General features: G+C 35.8%; 1 protein-coding gene across 1 annotated transcript in view; it reads right to left on the minus strand.

The window, feature by feature from the left end:
• Positions 1-4,713: 4,713 nt before the first annotated feature.
• The window catches only part of LOC122802236 (olfactory receptor 52E8-like), a 76,794-nt gene continuing 59,805 nt past the window's right edge, over positions 4,714-21,702 (minus strand). The window contains exons 2-3 of the mRNA XM_044071894.1: positions 5,390-5,632; positions 4,714-4,885 (exon numbers count right to left, since the gene is read on the minus strand). Of these exons, the coding sequence (XP_043927829.1) occupies positions 4,714-4,885; positions 5,390-5,632 (415 nt within the window). The remainder of the gene's footprint in view (positions 4,886-5,389; positions 5,633-21,702) is intronic.

Raw genomic sequence — 21,702 nt, forward strand, 5'->3', positions numbered from 1 at the left:
TGGAGTTGCCTCAATTTATATCAAAACCAATAATGCCCCAAGGCTGGTCAAACAGTATGATAAGCTTGAGTTTCTCCACCTGCAAATTATCATAGGCAAAGATGCATCCCATATTCTTGCAAGCTTTAGATCCCCATCTGTTGCCCAGGAATCCCATAACATATATTTATAATGAAGCCACTCATCATTTCACTGAATATTATATGCATAGGTGACTTTAATTTCCCCACTATAAATTGAGATTCCATTGCCCCAAACTTGAAGACTTCCTTGATGCAGTCAACATAAATACGCTGGAACATATAGTCCATATGCCCACTAGGGGTACAGACATACCGGATCTGTTCTTCACTAACATGGGATAACATCGAAACCCCCAGTGTAAGGTCCTGACATTTCCTAACAACCTGCTCTCTTCTGATATAACTATCCGATTACCCTTTCTTGCTTCACTTTACCTGACTGTTAATAGTATTCTTCCTTCTCTATCTTGTGCTCCACTCTATACTCCCAACTCCCACCAAGTTGAGTATCCGTGTAAACAAATGCTATAAAATAAAAAAATAAAAAAATAAATAAATAATGTCCTCTCTGGTAACGCTGGACAATAAAGGCATATCTTTTAATAAAATTAAAACCTGTGACCTCTGCTAACCTTGGAATATTTATGAACTATTCTAAAGTGAACTTCCTACTGTTAAGTGATAACTTGGCAAAATGTATCCCCCTAAACTCAGCACATTAGTGCTTATGCAGAACTGATCAAAGAGACCCTGCACACTATTGTTAATATCTGCATTGTGAGAGCTGTGCACCCAGAAATAAACACTTACTAATAATTATAAGAAATAAGAAATGTCACTTTGTATATATAAGTCCTTTCTTTCAGCTGTAAAGTCTCTGCATTTTTGGACTTATCTAACAGGTCCTAACATTTCAAATGGTTACCATTTTTATATGCTGAATGATAGAGTAAATATCTACACATTTCCCAGGTGTAACGATGATGTATTTGTATATAAATGTATTATTATATTTATTTACATTTCTATCAGAAGCAGAGGAAAATATACTTCTCTTTCACATGACCCGCTTTGATAATGCTTCATATACTTTAAAGTGAGGTGTGTGACAAGTCATCAGACAGTACATTTAGGACACCTGTAGGGGGTCATGGCAATGGAAAAGAGATGAGTAGGAATGTTGGATCGTTTATCAGCGTACCTCACAAGTATCCCTATCTTTGGCTGACACTTTCACTCTGACATATTACAGTCCAACATGCCTTTTGAAAAGGTGTTGGATTCTCATGAACAAATAATAACATTCATTGCAATTAAAGACTTCTTTATTTTTCCTTCAGAAAATTAATGCTAATATAGGTAGTCTTATTTTGTGAGCTTACTAAATCAGTAGTCTTGCTGTTTTGAAATGTATCTGATTTGAAGGCTTTCTTCATGAGTCTGTTGCTGACAGGATGACAGATATGATAAAAGTATACAACTAAGACAAACTACATAAAGCAATAGTAACAGAAAGTAATAGGTCATATCAGAGTCTTGGGACATCATTGTTAAAGAAACCGGGAACTGTTTCATTGTTACGTAAGGCTTGACAGTAAATAACATTGTTCAGGTTATGCTATAACCAAATTGCTATGCAAAGATAACCACATGAGCAGCCAGAATGCAATACAAATTGAGTATTTTACTGTTCACATTTAAAAACATTTTTTTTAAATAATTCCTGGGAAAGTGCTATTCGGAGAGACATATGAGAGCCAATTTTAGTGGCACAATAGGCAACCAATTGTTTTCTGTCTTTTGTCATGCAAACTTAACTAATTAGATGAATCGAGCCAAGATGGAAATGAGAGATGGGAGGTGAAACTTAGCAAGGAACTGAAACTTATAAAACCGCACTTTGTAAAAAACATTTTTTATCTCAGTAATTTGTTCACATTTTTGTAAGCTTCTTTCACAGAACATGTAGTACATCTGTAGGAACAACATTTGTAAAACTCAGTGCAGACCAGTCAATGACACTTGACCCAGACTCAAAGTTTGCAGTTACTTTCAGGTCTTTCATTCCAACTGAATGCACTCATGGTGAATTATGGAACAGATTGACCTATCTGAAGGAAAAAGTCTCATCAAGATGCCTGCATCATGACAGGGGTATAATATAAAATAAAATAAAATAAAATTATGAATGAGTACTTATTTTGCTACAGACACCTTTAGGAGGTGCAGTAATTCATGACGATAAAAAAATATGTTTTTTTTTTTTTTTTTTTGTAATTTGCCTGTGGTGGCCCTTTAATGTTGACCTAGTACTCTGTGTAGCCTAACAAAATTCTAGTTGGTTTTAATTAATTCTTTATCAATGTAGCAAGAATGTCTTTGATTCAGGTGACAAAAATAAAAGTAAATAACCCAAAAGGGCATTCATTTATTTCAGGTTAAGTCTCCAGATCTAAGCTTCACTTTTACATTCCCTTTGAAATTCTGGCAATCTTAATGCCACTGGTATGTCTTGAGGAGACAGTGAATATATGTTTTCTAGAGAAAAAAAAAGAATTACTTTCTCATCAAGAGAAGACATCTGAAGACAATCAATACTATAATCCATCAATGCATCCGGGTAGCACTCAAAAATTATACCCAAGTTACCTGCATTCTCTTCTAGAATGTAGAACATTAACTTATTAGCAGCTGCTATAGTTTTCATTTCCTATTAAACTTAGTTAAAACCAGTGCTGTGATATGAAAAATGAATAACTGTTGTGGTAGCAGTGGAGCAAAATGTAGTCCACTCGTCTTTGTTAAAGAAGGCAGTGGGTTGCATTCCCACAACAGATAGATCAATTGCTAACACTGCAGTGCAGCATAAGGGAGGGGGGGGTGCTGCACCCCTGAGTGTGTCATTCTTTGGATTACATGTTAAACTAAGGCTGCATCTGCTTGGATTGGAGGTAGCTTAGGTGGGAGGAAATTATACCACAACACCTATCAAAAACAGTAAGGAAAGTTACCTAATGCCCGGGCCAAATTTCTCCTAGTAATATCAATAACACCTCAAGTCTCCCTGAAAGCCTAGTCAGGCTAAACTGGTCAGCAAAGAATAAACTAACGAAATAAAGAAATAAACTGTTCGTCATTAATACATCACTGCCTCTAGAATAGTGTTACCTCTGTATTCATAAATGATAACTGTACTTATGGCAGCATGACTCTGTGAAAATTACCTCAGTTTATGTTCATCTTGACATGCAGATATAATGAAAAACACATAAATACACAGCAAACACACAATGTTAAAGTCATTTATTTTAAACTGATTGTTCTCATTATTACCACAGTATAGTAAAAGAGTAACGTGGAAGCCTACATGAATTTCAAGCTGCAGCCATATTGAGCTACTTATTGATAAGAAGTCAATGCAAATTGTCTGATGTCACATAAATAAGCAATTGTATTACCTGCTGGTCCAGATCAAGCAAAACATTTTTGTTACTTTAAGACTATGTAAAATCTATAAAATCCACCTACAGTCCATCTCTTTATGTCCTCTTGGAAAATTGGCCTTATACCCTCATCTATTAGAGCAAACTCAGTTAATTAAACACAAAAAAGAGTAAAGATTCAGACAGAAAAGCCAGATAGACAAACACATCATAAAGACCCTGAAAAAGTGGTTTGGACTTTGTAACACCTTAAATCCCCTTTGAAGGACGCCCATGGGAAATATTCAAATGATTCCTTAAGGAACTATATATGTGTATATATATATATATATATATATATATATATATATATATATATATATATATATATATAGTATGGGTTTTTTAATTAAATTCTGCATATTAAGTCTCCTGTAAAGAAGCAGTTTGAAACAGTCTCATACTGTGCAGCACTCATCTTATTTTCTAAGTATCGAACACTGCTAGTGTCTTTGGGTCCAGTCTTTAAGTTTAGAGAACTAGATGAAACAGTAGTAAAGAAAAGTTTGCAGATGTTCAGTGCACAACACATTGTGACTTTTTTTCAGTATGCTGCATTTGTCATTTTTCCAATAAGCATGAGTAACTTTAATTGGAGTATTTTCTTTTCTAATTGTGATTTTGGCAGTCTTTTATATTACGGCGTTATATGGAGGATTGTTTCACAAGATCTATAAGTATCCTAAAACAGTAAATCTTTTACAGTCACTTGAATACCATATGAAAGCTTTGTAATAGTATGTGTCAAAATATCTCAGCTCTCACACAGGCTAATCTTGTATTGGATTTTAGGTAATGAGGATACGGTTTCTTACAGTATGAAATTCAGCAGCCCTATTGCTTTATATGCTTCTAGCCTTCAAGTACACAGTCCAAATCACTTTTTTATAAGGTTGTCTACCAATTATTAAAGTTACTTTGAATTCTGTTCAACATTGCAATATATTTCATATCAAATTAAAGTTTGGACATTGTCCAAGTTGTTATAGATTACTATCACTTTAAACTTGTACTATTAAATGCATGTTTGTCTCAGTCACAGCTGAGCAACAGTCCTGGATGCAATCATTATTATCTTCAACAATCATATAATTCAGTGAACATAACTAAAGACACAGGATATGTTAAATATATATAAAAAATAGAGAGTGGTAAAAGAAGACATTGTTTTATTTAGTCGGCATTTTGACCTCTTCCAGTAAATAACTCTAATGTTTCCTTAAATGTTTTAACATAATTTGTCTGATCACCTTTGTTTTTATGCTATATATCAAAGGGTTTAATGTGGGTGGCACTATGATATGCAAGACTGAAAGTAAGACAGGTATATGGTTTGGGACCTTACCTTGAAACATTTCTCTAATTAGTGACATTAGTCCACTCACATAGAAAATTAAAATCACAAAAATATGACAACTGCACGTGTTAAGAGCCTTTTGATAAGCTTGTCTTGAACCTTGTTTTCTTACAGCTCTGGCAATCTTAAAGTAAGACAAACCAATCAATGTTATATCAGCCATGGATGGAAGGAATATGAAAATGTATTCATAAATGTCACTCATTACCGTCCTTTTACATACTGCACTGATAAGTGAAAGGTATCCACAAAATACATTGTAAATAGTAATTACTCCACAATATGGCAAAATCTTAGCAAGTATAGGATGAAGTAAAATAGTACAAAAACTCCTAGCTACAACAAATAAGCCTATTTTTAATACAAACTGATTTTTAATCACTAATTGGTATCTCAGTGGATTAGTCACTGCAATATATCGATCATAAGCCATCAATCCTAATATTGAGGATCCCATAGTACTGGAAAAGGTAATGACAAAAAGTTGCAGAAGGCAAACATTTAAACTTATCAATACTGAGCCATACCATAGCACTGACAAAAGGCTGGGTAAGAGACCAACAACCGCAACAAAATCCATAGCTGATAACATGAAAATAAAATAATACAAAGGCTCATGAAGACTTTGTTCTGTAGCTATAATCAGCAGAACTGTTAGGTTACCAAAAAATGCTGTTAGGAACATAACGAAGAAAGGGATGGAAATCCAGTGCTGGATGTCATGAAGTCCATGAAATCCCATCAGGACAATTTCCAAATTGTCACCATTGCTACAGTTGGTATCACACATAGTAGAAGAATATGATTTAATTTGAAGTTACTAGCCTCCTGTGATCTGAAAATGAATAAATGCAGTCTGTAAATGTATGTAAATAAGTATTGATTTCATTAAGTGTATGTATAGGTGGCAACCATAATCCATTACTTAAGCTTTATATCCTCCTTTTAGTACAAAATGTTATGTCTGTGATTTGAACTGAATCCACCATTTCTGCTTGTTCAGGAAAGTAGACATTTCAAATAATAATACTAAAATACTGTACAACTTGATAAAACAATCATCACTTGCAGTTTCATTTGCAAAACATGTATATATTGTTACCCATTACATCTTACTTTGAAATTGTTTAGCACTTAGCATCAAGAGAAATGGTGCTGGAAAAAATGTAAACAATTACACCAGTAAATGCAATTCAGAATTGTGTATTGAACATCAAAGTAATAATCATATAAATAAGTTCTGGCACATTATTACTCACATAAGTATGTTTATAGATACACATGTATATTTAAATATATATATATATATATATATATATATATATATATATATATATATATATATATATACACACACACACACACACACACACACACACACACACACACACACACACACACACACATATATATATATATATATATATATATATATATATATATATATATAAGTATATATTTTATGTATTTAATTTCTGTATGCTCAACTATTGAGTTAAATTTTCAGAAAAATCACTGAGAATTGTTTGTGCTCAATGTATTTTGCAGAACCTATTTGAATCTGAAGAGTTTTTACAGCCCAGGAAAGCAGATGAAAAAAGTTTGTCTAGACACAATTTAAATAGAAGCAGGATTTAAGAATTATCAAATTATCTGTCATATTATCCCAGTCGTTATCACTAGTGGTGATGTATAATTATCAGGCATGGGATTGCTAGGGACAATCTCTAACCAAATTGGATTGGTTAACTGAAGCATAAAAAGGTAACTTGGTTATGTGTAAAATGGTTTGACGGGAGAGCTCATCGATTACTTATCTATGAACCTCCAACTAAAGCCACCCTGATGTTTGGTCTTTCGCCCGCCTGTGTTTTATGCAGTCACCCCTTCCCAGTTCTAAACCAGCTAGCTCCCTCTCAAACCTTCCTGCAATAGAAGACCTGGCCACTAGGTGGCACCCTTATCCCATCCTCTGCCTCCTGCATACCCCCTGTTTTTTTGTTTCATTACCTTAACATTTCTGAAGTCCCAGAACTGCTCTTAATTCTCTCACTTCACCCTTTACAGCTGTCTACAGCTACCTATTCCATCATAGACTCCTTACTTATCTCTGTTCTTACCCACTCCTGACTTACCTAACTTACCTTCAGTATCCAGCTTTGCTGATTGCTTCTTCTCCAGCTGCTTTACTACCTGGCTCAACCTGCTCCATTTGCCATGCGGGCTCATGCTGCTCCACTACCCTACCCCCAATTCCCACCCACCCCAGGGGTCCTACTCTTATACTACTTAACCACACCCTTTCCCTCTCCAATCACTTTCAGGGAACCTTACCATTGGCCCTCACACTCCTATTCATCCTTCTCTAACCACTACCTATCTCTCCAACCACACCCTCCAATTCTCCCTATCCTCACCTACTTTACTCCCATACCTACAACAAGGCAACAAACTACTAATCCATCCAAATATATAAACTATCCACCCCAACTCACTTACACTTAACAGCTGTTACTTCTACTACTTATTCTACCACCTTTAACTTTAGCCTACATACTTTCCATCTATGAACACTCATTATATCCACACCTTCATTACCCCAATAAGCTAACTACCTCTTCCTCCCTACCAATACTCTGTAGCCATGTAAACATAACATCTACACCCAGCTATCTACTGGCAAAATTTCATAGAATACTCCACATTAGATATAACACTCTCAATCCCAGAAAATCTCCACATCTATACAGCAGGTTCCCAAATCCAACCTTTCTAATACAACTCCTCTCATTAAAAGATGGAGACATTCACCCAAATCCAGGCCCAACAACAGTTCCTACCATACAGCTCCATAATCCCAATCAATCCAACATTCATTCCCTTACTCAACCAACAAACTCACTCTTTATAGCTCACCTCTATATACGTAGCATTAATAATAAAGTCTCACAACTCCATGCTGTCTTGGAAGTCTACTCCTTTGACGTTCTACATTTAACACGAAACCTGGTTAAAGCCTGTAACTAAAGACAATGAAATCATCCCACCTGGATATAATATATTTAGACTTAGCTGTGCAGCCAAGAAGGGAGGGGGAATAGCTATCCTATTTAAATCAAGGTTACAGATTACTACACATGACTTTAAACCACCTGTAGATTCCACTGCAGAAATTCTTACTTCCAAACTTCAACTCAGCACTTTCATATCCATATATATTATCTGTATCTATCTACCTCCTGGCAATAACAATGCCACCATAGAAGATATCTTCTGCTGGCTATCTCAAAACTTGCCCCAAGAAACCATAATCCTAGGCGATTTTAACATTGATTGGAATTGCTGTAGCAGCAGACACCCTACCATCCACATTAACCTATTTGGTATTTCTCAAACCATTACCTCCCCTACCAGGATAAACAAGCCTAATAATAAAGAAAGTACCTTGGATTGGATTCTCATTAATAACCATCCCCATATATATGAATTTGGAACCCTCCCTGATGATGTAAGTGACCACTCACTTACCAACATCATCAGGCATAAGACCAATGTTTCCATTCCAACCACTTTCAGGAATATTAGGTCCAAGAAAAACTTTAACCCTGATCTCTTTGCGAACTAAGAGTATGTGACTGGTCTCCCTTAAAATATCTCCCATTGGAGGAAGCTGTTAAATACTTTAATTCCAAATTCCTAGCCATTCTAGATGACCATGCACCAACCCGTTCTTTAGAATTAGAACTAAATCTGCCCCATGGCTTTCAAAAGAAACCAAACAAAAAATCCACCTCAGAAATAAATACTGGGCCAAATGGCGAATGACTAAAATTCCTGTAGACCAACAAAACTTCAAACAGCTGAGAAATGACACTAAGAAAGCTATACTGTCTGATAAAATAAATTACTACCTACATTTCCAGCAAACTAAACATAATAACCCACAAAAATTCTGGGCAAGTGTTAACCAACTACTACACCCAGGTCAATCCATTACACCTAACCCACAAGGCACAGACCAGGAGAATTCCAAGCATACTGCCAATGCCTTCAATACCTTTGTCACTGAGGCCATTTAAACACTTGCCAGTCAGCTATCATCTAATATCTTAACTATACCTACCTCTAACACAACCCCACCCCTCCATGCCTCTTCCAAACCAATCCCTACAACATATATTCTTACCCTTATCCAAAAACTGAAACCAGAAACCAGGCTCTCCTTCAGCAGACCAAACACCTGCTGAATATCTACAGAAATCAGCCAACTCCATTGCCTATCCCATCTCCATTCTAATTAATAGAACCATCAGTGACAGACACATCCCTAGCATCTGGAAAGTCTCCCATATTATCCCCCTTCATAAAGGTGAAAACTCTACTTTATTCTCCAACTACCGTCCCACAGCCCTACTTTCACCTTTGGAAAAACTTATGGGAAAATGCATCCATAGGCAATTACTAGACCACCTAATCCAAAATAACTTACTTTCCAGCTGTCAACATGGTTTCAGACCTTCCCACAGCACTACTACTGCCCTCCTTTCCTTTACTGACTGTATTAACAAAAACTGTAACTCCAATATGCTTTCCTCTGCACTATTTATCGATCTGTTCAAAGCATTTGATATGGATAATCACCAAATACTTATAAATATCCTCAAATCCTTGTCACTAGAGGCACTCATTATAAAATGGCTCCAGTCCTATTTAGATAACAGACAACAGGCAGTGCTTTGGCACAGCATTCTATCTACCCACCTGCCCGTTAACCTTGGTATCCCTCAAGGGTCCATATTAGGACCCCTTCTTTTCTCCATATTTATCAATGACCTTCATCCAGCAATCCCCCAAGCTACATGCATACAATACGCAGACGATTCCACACTTATATGCACAGCCACATCCACTTCCAAACTTTACTCCCTTACCCAAAAGGTATTTAATACAGTAGAACAATGGTTTACACAACATTGCCTCCTCTTGAACCCCCAAAAAACTAAACTCCTCCTTTTTAATCCTACTCATAAGTCCTCCCCAATAGATGTCTCAGTTACATCCACTAATGGTACTTTTATATCACCAGACCCAACTACCAAACTACTTGTTATCACAATAGACAGCAATCTTAACTTTGACATCCATATCAACAATATTATAAAAACCATTAACAAAAAACACGGCTCTCTCTACAGGATCAAACCCTTCCTTTCACCAACAGCCAGAACAACTATTGCTCACACTCATTTAATCTCTACACTCCTCTATGCCTCACCCATATATATTAATCTATCTAAAAATAACCTCACCAAACTGGAAATCTCCTACAATAACATTGCCAGATTTGCTGCAGGCAACCCATTTAGAACCCACCATTGTTATAATCTTAAGCAGCTAAGATGGCTTGAACTTCAGAATCTGCTTAAATTCCATCAACAAACCATTGCCCATAAGTCTCTTTACCAACCTTCCAGTACTCCTATACTATCTCCCCTCATCATCCCCTATAATAATTTGAAATCCTTGCGCTCATCGCATAAACTTCTTGTAAATACCTCTAAATCTAATAATAGGGCCGGGGATTCTCTTTTCAATAGTACTGTTGGAAAATCCTGGAACCTTCTCCTCAGTGAACTTTCCTCAGTTTCCTCTACATCACTTTTCAAAAACAGACTGAAACCTTTCCTGAGAACACACTGGTTATCCCCCTGCACCAAACCTGACTAATCATCTTTCTCTTCGAACTAGGCACTGCCTACCCTTTACTTCTCAATAACAAGTTCTGCTTTCCTTATTAACCACAATACCATTTCCTATACCTAACCTTTTTTCATCATCTGTGTTTACTTATAGTGTGACAACTCTTTATTAATATAATTATGCAATAAGCTACCTTTTTGTTATATTCTGTAGTCTACCTGTAATTTGCATTGTACCTGCTTTTTGCACTGTGAAGTATTCTGCCCTCTTTGTAATTTCCATTGTACCTGCTTTTTGCACTGTGAAGTATTCTGCCCTCTTTGATAATTTCTGTTAACCTGTAATGTTCATTGTAATACAAATGATTTTATTTCTTTTTTTTTTATCCTCAGAGCTTATCTCCCCAGACTATAGTATATATTCTACCTGCATTGTGTATTGTACCTGCATTTTGCAATGTGAGGTATTCAGACCTCTTTGATAATTCTGTGTTAACCTGTAACGTTATTGTAAATATAAATGTTTTTGTTATTTTTTTGTTTTGCACGGAGCTTATCTCCCTGGGCCTCTACTGAAAATGGACATGTATCCAGTTAGCAAAACAAAACACAATCCAAAAAAATGGCCTCGGTTGCAACGAGATGAAGAAAGATAAAAAATTCCAAATAAACAACTAAGAAGTGCTTAAAAAAAAGAGAACTTTAATTTAACAAATAAAAATAAAAATAAATCAGATACATCCAGTAAATCAAGCACTTTCGTCTCCAACCATTTGAAGACTTCTTGATAAAGTCTCCAAATGGTTGGAGACGAAAGCACTTGATTTACTGGATGGATCTGATTTATTTTTATTTTGATTTTGATTTGTTAAATTAAAGTTCCTTTTTTTAAGCACTTCTTAGTTGCTTTTTTAGAATTTTTTATATTTCGTCATCTTGTTGCAACTAAGGCCGTTTTTTTTTGGATTATGTATCCAGTTAGACTAGCCCAGTCAACAAATGTAAAATAAATAAATAAATAAAATAAAATAATGTTCTATTTGACTAAAAGTTTGTCCTTATCTATTCTGTGTTTTTGTTTTTAGGAATCTGATGCAGTGCAGTACACATGACTTAGTGGCTTTAACTGATAATTAGTGGTAGTGGGTGAATGTGGGTGCTGTTAATGTAGTCTCCTTTTTGAGCTGGTAAACATGTGGCTTAGCAGGAGTAATGTGTATATACTGTATGTGAAATAAGTTTGAATACTTGCAGAGATGGGTCTTGGTGAACTAGGTTGAAGTTGCATAGTCTGAAACAGTTAATACTTATGTAGCATGGGAATGAGTAATTTATATCATAATTATGGTGTGTTGTTCATTAGAATACATTGATTTGGAATAATGCTGGATGATTGTGGTGACGATACAAAGAAATTAATTGTAGTTGAATAATGTATATCCATCTTGAATTGAGTGTTAATGCAGAAAGTGCTATTCTGGGAATTGTTTTCTATACCTATGTGAAATAGGCCTCTGATCCTGAGAATTGGTCCTTCATTATATTCAGGGTTTGTGCATGAATTCTTTATTAAGCAGATTGCGTACAATTTCTATTACAATCAGATGAGGTGCAGACAGTGAAAGGGCTATAACTTGGTGGTGGGGTTGGTGTTTGTCTCTGGATGAAAGTGAAGTAGCCTCTTTTTGGTTGAGTTAAAAGATAATTTAAACTTGTAGAACTAGGGTGCATGTGGGTCTCAGAAGTTGAAATACTGGAATATGCAGTTTTATGAAAGAAACTGCATACCTTATTTTCCATACTTAAGTTAACAGTAGATCAGGAGGTCATATTAGGAAAAATACTTGCAATTTTATTTTTTAAAAAGAGAGAGATGAGGTACCCAGTGTGCATGAAGTGATCATGAGGTATTTAAAATGGTTGTGAATGATAACAAAGTTAGTAGTAGCATATAAGAAAAGTCTATGAGTTTACATTGGTATATTGTATAGTGATGTTAACAGAAGCAGAATCCTTGACAGTTAAGGGGATGTTCTGTGAAAGGACTGGAACTGTAATGAAGCTGGTGTACAACAATCATGTATTTTCTCATTATTATTCATTTTTGATCAAATCAAAATGAAACATAGTTGTATTGTTTTAATCGCGTATGAGTGGGGTTTTATAATTCAATTTACAAATGAGTGCTGTACATCAGACATGAACATAGTGTAGATCAAGATTTACATCTGACAAGTCAAACAGTCAAGAAGTAACATCATGTTGGCCTACAAAGGACGACTGGACTTTTGCTAATAAAGTGTCTTTGTATTACCCTTTCCATCTGTATTCTATTTTCAGAGTTTATAGCCATGGAGTCCAAGTAACAACAAGTGGGAATGAATCTGCACTGAGCCAAGGTGATGTTATGACTAGCATGGGACACAAAATCCCTACTATTTCTTAAAAGAATACTAATCAAAACAAAGAAAGTATGAACACGAGGAGTCACAGACAATGACAAGACACAACAACGCAACTATATTGTCAAGGTTTACAGACACAGCTTCACCCAAATGTGAGTTGGCACAGAAATGATGAAAAAGGATTTGTTATTTTGTTTTGCCTAATTTAAGGGCTTGTTGATGATGAATCATTGCAGTTTAATTTGCTATGTCAGTATTTATTTTAGAAGCAATATAACGGGTGTTATGTGTAGTGGCATTAATAATTTTACAGGCACATTCCTCATGAATGACTGATTCATATGCTTGTGTTCTTAGAGACCAAAATTCAGGGTACTTCCCAAGATAAAATGCATCAACTGTACACCATGAGTGCCGAAACAAGTCCTGAAATGCTACAGGAGATTCTTGAGAAGCAAGAGAATAGCAACACAGCAAATGTCGAACAATGTCATGCAGAACTCCCTCCTCCATGGTGTGTATGTCATTGCTGCAGAACTATGCCTAGCACAAAAGAAAGAGTCCATTGTGGGAATGCACCAATGAACTGTTTATCTCTTATTCTGGTGAATGCTTAGTTACTAAAACACATTTTTGCAGAATGCCAAAGATCACATTGAGCTAATTTAATAGTATACAATTTAATAGTATATAATATAGACATTGATGTAGTGCGTATAAATATATATATATATATATATATATATATATATATATATATATATATATATATATATATATATATATATATATATATATATATATATATATATATATATATATATATATATATATATATATATATATATATATATATATATATATATATATATATATATATATATATATATATATATATATATATATATATATATATATATATATATATATATAAAATTATTATATTGCAGAAACTTTGCCTGTAGGTTCTTATGTGATTACTAGGCCAATGTAATTGTAAGGCATATGTGGCAGTCTGCAAAATATAATTGTAGCCAGTGTGTATTCCATATATATATATATATATATATATATATATATAAAATATAAATATATATATATATATATATATCTATATATATATATATATATATATATTTATATATATATATATATATATATATATATATATATATATAACATTTTTCTTGAACAGTTGCCAAAGTCACTTTAATGATGTAGCAGATAGATTGTGGTCTACATTACCAGCTGGTATTCATATGACAGTGTTTGTGCAAATGATATGAAGGCCAAATTATGCTGACAGAGAGTCATGTCATATACAGGAAGAATTCTTGTAACAGATGCTGTCATGGTTCAAGGCACAAAATAATGTAAATGGCAACAGTATAATATCCCAATGAGGTAACAGATAATATCAGACTGAACACGTCATCTATGCGCATGGTAAATATTAATTTTGGATGGTTGATGATGGACAATATAGCTGCGAACATTACATATGTAATATAAGCTATCATACAAAGTAATTGTAATACACAGTCAAGTCAGTTTTTTTAGTTGGGGCATGTATAAATTAGTTCATCATATAGAAGGTGCATGAGCAAAGGATTACTGTATTTAAGATGTGCAAGTAAACTGAGAGCAGTTGTCAGTTAAAGTATTATAAATTTAGAAACCAAGTTGACAGTGTTAAGATACTGTTGCTGTATTAAAAATGAAAATCAATGTATTAGCTTAGTTGGTGTGACACCTAATTGAACATGACTAACAGAGTTATCCAGGCTTGTACAGATATACACATTTTGGCATGAAATAATTGAGCAAGAGAAAGTCTATTGGCAATGCTAATTTACATAATTCCAATCAGGGTGTCATCAAGTTACAAGACAGATGAAACTATTTAATTACTCTAAGCTGAGGTAATAGTGAAAAAAGGAGATGTTGAAGAAATTTTGTGCATGTTTAAAGTGAACTTTGTAAACTAATACAAGTTTCTTTATTAATCTAGCATCTATCATATCAGAAATCTCAATGTGTACAAACTTTGTACTAGCCGGACTGCAAGACTAATACATCTCACTGGTGACCAAGACTTTGACTGATCACCGCATTGTAGGTGCAGTAAAAATCAAATGCATCATCCATCCATCCATCGATACATCCACAACCCTTTTTCCCATTTTTGCACATGGGGTCAGGGTGTCACTTCAACAGTGAAACATCATCTACAGACAAGGTTCACCACAGGGCAGCTAGACACTTACCACATACTCTCATGCACAGTCACACCAGTGGCTAACTGAGGGTGTCTAATCCACCTAGTGCATGTCTTTTAAATGTGGAATGAAACTGGAGCACAAAGAGGAAACCCATGCAGAGATAGGGAGGGAATTCAGACTCTGCACAGAAGACATCCCAGCAAAGAATCAAACTGGACAACCTGTTACTGTGATCTGACAGCATTATCTGTTGTGCCACTGTGTCACCTCTTGAAAAGAAGATCTCCTACTGCTAATAGCAGTCATAACTCTGTCATCTTCATTAAGAAAACTGAACAAACTCCTCATGTATGTTCAAACATGTGATGGAATAAATCTATTTCACTGTCATCTAAAGTAATGGAAAAGCACTGTGCATGTATTTTTCAGGAAAGCAGTATATACTTATGGTGCAGATGATTTGCTGGTGCTAACATTGTTTAAATCATCAATGGACTTCCCAGGAGACTCCATAATGCAAAGGTATCTTTTCAGCCATGTAGGATGGGATGGCCTGTATAAAATCCATGTTGTCCTTCTATATATGGCACATATTCCACCCCTTTACAATCACAGATTCAGTGAGCTCCTACACAAAATATGTATATTACAGAAGGATACATTGTATGCCATTATTAGTGCTCTAATGACCATGCACAGCTTCTGCCAGATCATCAGTAGTGGCATGCTAATGTGGGCAAGCTAATCTTTTTGCATCATACAGCATAGTGAGCATGTTTTCCATGACAGAAATGAATGCAGCAAGGTATTACTGGTAACTGTTCATCTGGCTTAATAGTTTGCTGTGCTGAGTTACAGTTCAGCATGGCATAGGCAGGATGTATTGGGCTTGCGTCATTGTATGTACCCCCACCAGATACATAAATACACACCGCACACTTATGGTTGATTCTGCTTGGGGCACAACTTGTCCAATGGATACTGTGCCAACATTCCTACCTGTTCCAGTAAAGTGGACATTAACATTAGATGGACTTTTGGAAACTGAAACATATTTCATGAGTAAGCAACTGACATTATTCATGTAGTCCTCTCCTGTTAAATTCTGTGCCCCTACACATACCAAAGACTGATTGCAACCAACTACTCGCACTGTCGCATGTTTGCATTCCCTGAGACTCATGTCAGACTCTGTGTAAAGCAGATCAAACAAAAGCCCCGATAGCACCTTTGGAGAGTGCCTCATATACATTTGGTGTGTCCTTTTTCGATTTCATTATCTTATGAAAAGATGTGCCTTCATCTCTGCTATTAAGTTTTCAGCCTCAGTCTAGAATGTTGCTGTGAAATCTATAACTGGTTTCAAATCTCCTGAATAAAAGTGACTGTACTGCCCGCATCAGATTTGTGACTTTTACGCAATCATAATCAAGAATGAACATTACAATGCATGTATCGCAAAGACAGTGCATGACTCAACAAGTAGGCTGTAGCACAGTACCAAGCATACTAGTGTGTATAGAATAATCCTGGATCCGTTGGCCTGCATTGTTACTCACATCAGGTCTTTATGCATGGTGAATGGCTACTAGAATCAAGAAACAGGCTGTTGTGCAATGCAGTCGCAGATGCACCATATGAAAACGAGCATGTTCTCATTACCACACACGTCACAATGATGTTCTGTCTGTTGCATACTACTTTTTTCAGCCTTGCAGGTTCAAATCTTCACCAGAGAGGCTGACTTGCTAGCTAGAACCTGGCATAACAGAATAACATCATATGAAAACAAGCTGTGAACTCATTTGAGGTAGATAAACAAATACAAATTGGTTAACAGCTTGTAATGTTAACCTACCTATGAAAAGTCTTGGAAACCTCCAGTGCATACATTGTCATGTGGGTATGGTATCTACATGAGGCTGTCTACCAAAACAATCAAGGATCTCTTTACTTGGTGTGAGGGATAAGACCTGTCAATATTCAGCAGCAGCAGCAGTGCAAGTTTATACCTTATCTAATTGTGAGTTATGTACCCCTTCCTAATAATGTGACATGTGAAAGAGTTGGCAGTAGCAGGCCAGCACTATTCTTGGGCAACCACAGACAACGTGACGTTAGCAGTCACCTGTAGTCAGAGATAATCACTATTCATCAAAAGCTGAAGCAGCACTGACATCTGCAGTCATATGTAGCTACAGGGTTTGCTTATTTGCCTTATGATCTCCTTGTCCAAAATGGCCAATCCACACAAACTTACATGAAGGCACTGTTCAGGTCATAGTCAAAGGTGTCACTCACTGTGCATCCTGCCAGTCCTATGTGACCCTTTTATAAGGGCACCAGTCATCTTATAAGTTGCACTCATTTTGTATTCTTACCTGATACACAACTGGTTACAGTAAATAGTCAGAATGTTAACATTTTGGACAGCAGATGCCTCATGTGTGGCATGCTATCAACAATGGTAATGTGCATTTCTGCATTCTAAAAAGATGACACACTTGTAGAGTATAAAGGTTCTGTAACAAAAAAAATCATCTTTAGACTTCCCATTAAAATATGTGTAACTAAAATGAAACAATAATTGTTTGAGCAACTCTGTATACTTCACTTTGCAAAATAGCAGTGATTGCTGCAAACTTTGATATATCAACAGTACATTTTGAGTGCATTTGCACTACACATTTTCAAGACAAATTGTATGTCATCACATGAGACATGTCTGTCAGCCCACTCCTTAAAAGTAATGAGGATTAACACCATTCTTTTGTTAACTTTTCATTTCTTTTCACTTGATGCAACTGAACCCATCATCTCAGTACCTGTTGTGTTATGTATTCTTAGTTTCGGTATCTTCAGCATTGATGGCACCCATCCATCAGTAACACTCATCTCAAGCCAAAGCTTACAGTGCTGGTTGGCTATCCCTGCCACTGTCGTTCATTCGCACCACTCACTCACGCACACACTCACACTTAGGGCCAATTTAGAGTTTCCAATCAATACACTATTACTAGTTCTTCTAAGAGCTAGACGTCATTATAAACATTGTGATACTCCTGAACAAAAAGCACAAGACAGTTTCCTTTAGATTAATGAATATGCATAGATTATGAATGCACAACTTAAAAAAAAAATCACATATTACATGTACCGCTCAGATGAGATGTTACACTAGGGTCCTTTCTGACTGAGTAGGTGATAGCTAAGGAGGTTGAGAAGGACCCCTCCACACTTATTAAAAAGAAGGGGTGTGCTTATTCACAATCAGTCATTGTGCAATCCATTAATGTCAACACTGAGCAGTCATAATTATGACACTATAAGAATATAAAGCACAAATGTTAATTAATACTCAGGGGACTGAATCAAGGTAGTCACTCAATCCCATATAAAGTATATCCAGTCTAATGCTTCATTTTCTTATACTTTTATCTATCTATCTATCTATCTATCTATCTATCTATCTATCTATCTATCTATCTATCTATTTATCTATCTATTTTATTGATATAGTTATTTTTTATTTTTGTCTACTGGTGTAGAACACTGATAAATTTGACCATTTTCAGGCTCAGCCTTGGTGAAACACAAAGTGACAACAGTAAATTATGAATAAAGGTATAACTAAATTACACTGTGGCATGACATAACAAAAACAATGATGTAAAAATATACATATTTATAAGAAGGTCACTGGCATACTGCCTGTTCAGGGGCGATCTGTGCCTGACGTATAAAGCCATGTCCAACCCGGAATTAATGGACATGCTGCACCTCAGAAAATCCAAATCCCATCAAGCTACGCTCGAGAGACTTGAACCTCAGCACTGAAATAAATAGGACATGCTGGAGGGACAGATTCATAACCCAGAGGCTCCCTTCACTCTGGAATAAAATCCCAGTCCAGGTTAGGCAGAGTCCCTCATTGACTCTCTTCAAGAGGAATCTTGATGAGTGGATGGGAGATCATAGGTTTACCCCGGCTATCACTTCTGTGTCACTGTTAGACAGAGGCACAGTATACTAACCTCAAAAAAGGCATAGCAAAATTAATTTAAAATGGGTGGCGAAAGCCAAACACACTCTGGCTAGGCTTATAAATGCCCTAGGGCAGATAGCCTAGTATGAACCTATGAACCTATGAAAAGAAGTGGAATCAAAAGTACACAATGCATAGTAAAGGTGTCATAGGTGAGGTAAATGTGGTTAGACAAACAAACAGACATACTATATATACAAGTGTGGAGGGAAAGTTTAGCTGTGAAGAGATTATACATTGTAGAATACTAAGAGCTGCAGTAGAAGAGCTACTAACAGGAAAAGTGGATACAAGCAGCCAAAGTTTTATTGGAATGAATGGAATAGAGCACTCAAAAGAGTTATGTGGTACGGACTGTGTTCTGACAGGTGCACTTGCATGGTTCACTTAGGTATAGGTCTGAGCTATTCATGTTCTCTGATTTTGGTTAATATCAAACATAATGTTTGCCATGGTTAAGGGACAAGACATATGAGCTTTGGTCTATGGAATGAAGTTTAGTGGATGGAGTTACAGGAGTAGGGTCTTTAGTGCATTGGATTCTTAGGGTTTAATATGGACTGAATGAGGTTTGTCTCATAACTAAGGGGATAGTGTGTCTTGGCATAGGAATTTGAAGAGAAGAAACCCAAGAAGAAGGTTGGGTGTGCCTTGATCTGGTAGTTAAGTTGCCATTTTCTATGATATTTTAATGGTGTTTATGCCAAAGGGAGATGGTATTGAAACAGCAGATTATATTAGAAATAAATTGTTACTTTTTTTTTGAAACACAGCTACAAACAGGGCTAAGCCATATTCTAATATTCTAGGCAAGGAGAACACCTGTGACTAAGCCTGCTCTAGTTGGTTGTAAGAAGAAATAAAAAAATCTTTTGGGCCCAGAATAGAAGGTTGTTGACTGTGGATTTTACTTTCAGAATATAGTCATGGAAGATGAGGGACTGGTCAAGCCAAATATCAATGTACCTAAATGATATAGTAGTGGATTCAATTAGATTGTTCTCTAGTTCTTTTATATGGAGAGGTCATGTGGCTTTAGTGAGTATTTAATTTGTGACAAAAAGCAAGGACTTCTGCGTTTCTTTTTTTTTTTTTTTTGGGGGGGGGGGGTGAGGAATAGTTTTCTTAGTATATAACCAATTGTTTAATAGATGAAGTTCTGCATGAAGTGCATTTTGGATGATGTCATGAGACAGTTGGATCTATGCATGACCATGTCATCAGCATAAAGGAGGAGTTATATATTTAGTAGGTCAAGAAGCAATTTATTTATGAAAATATAAAATAATATTGGTAAAAGAATTGATCCCTGAGGAATCCTTGAAGGAGAAAAAGCTGTATCAGATAAGGGAGGCACACTTTTAACTAAAAAGGTTTAGTTGGCAAGGAAATCTCTGAACCATTTAGAGCTTATGCTATATCTTGTAATGTGATAATAGGATAAAGTGGTCAATAAGGCCAACGGCCTAGGTAAAATCAGTGCATACTACTCACATGAGATTACCTTTATCCAGGTTAGTAAGGATGTCATCAGAGAGTGCCAAGAGAACATCCATGTAACATCAACCTGCCCTATAGCCATGATACGTATGAGGAAGTAAGTAGTATTGTTCAAGGTAAGTGGTGAGTTGGTTCTAAATGTTTTTTTTTCAAGGCTTTTACAAAGGATGAGAAGTATTGAGATGACATGGAATTTGGAGACCAAGGATGGTTTGGGATCTTATAATATGCTCTGATTTCCAGACATATGTCATTGTATTGGTTGTGAGAATAAGCTTATAGATGTCTTTTAATCGGGTGACTATGGAATCTTAACCTCTGCTCTTGGCTTCTCTACCATGATAATCAAGACTAGAAGGAGATCTAAAAATATTTTTTCTAATTAAGGTGCATTTTGTGTTACTTGTGATTTTTTTATGTATGTGGAAAAGGATATAATGTCGTTATGTATGAAAAGGTTGGAGAATTATTTGAGAAAATGAGCTGGTGAAAGTTTTCCTGTAGAGCAAGGAAGGTGCCAAAAAGAATAAAGCTTTTTAATTAGATTTCTACTAGAGATGTTATATGCTTCATGCCACAACTGTTGGAGGAGTGAAGGAGGAAGATTTGTTTTGACTGGAGATGCTTAGCTTTAGGCCTACATGTATACAAAGCACAAGACAGTTTCCTTTAGATTAATGAATATGCATAGATTATGAATGCACAACTTAAAAAAAAAATCACACATTACATGTACCACTCAGATGAGATGTTACACTAGGGTCCTGTCTGACTGAGTTGGTGATAGCTAAGGAGGTTGAGAAGGAACCCTCCACACTTATTAAAAAAGAAGGGGTGTGCTTATTCACAATCAGTCATTGTGTAATCCATTAATGTCAACACTGAGCTTGTTTAATGCTATTTCACAACTTGCTTTTTTCCCCTTGAGTTAAGAATGGGGACATTTTTCATGAATTTCCAAACTTCATC

Source organism: Protopterus annectens, chromosome 5.part0, assembly GCF_019279795.1.
Source record: "Protopterus annectens isolate FY-2018-M chromosome 5.part0, PAN1.0, whole genome shotgun sequence".
Taxonomy (NCBI): Eukaryota; Metazoa; Chordata; order Ceratodontiformes; family Protopteridae; genus Protopterus; species Protopterus annectens.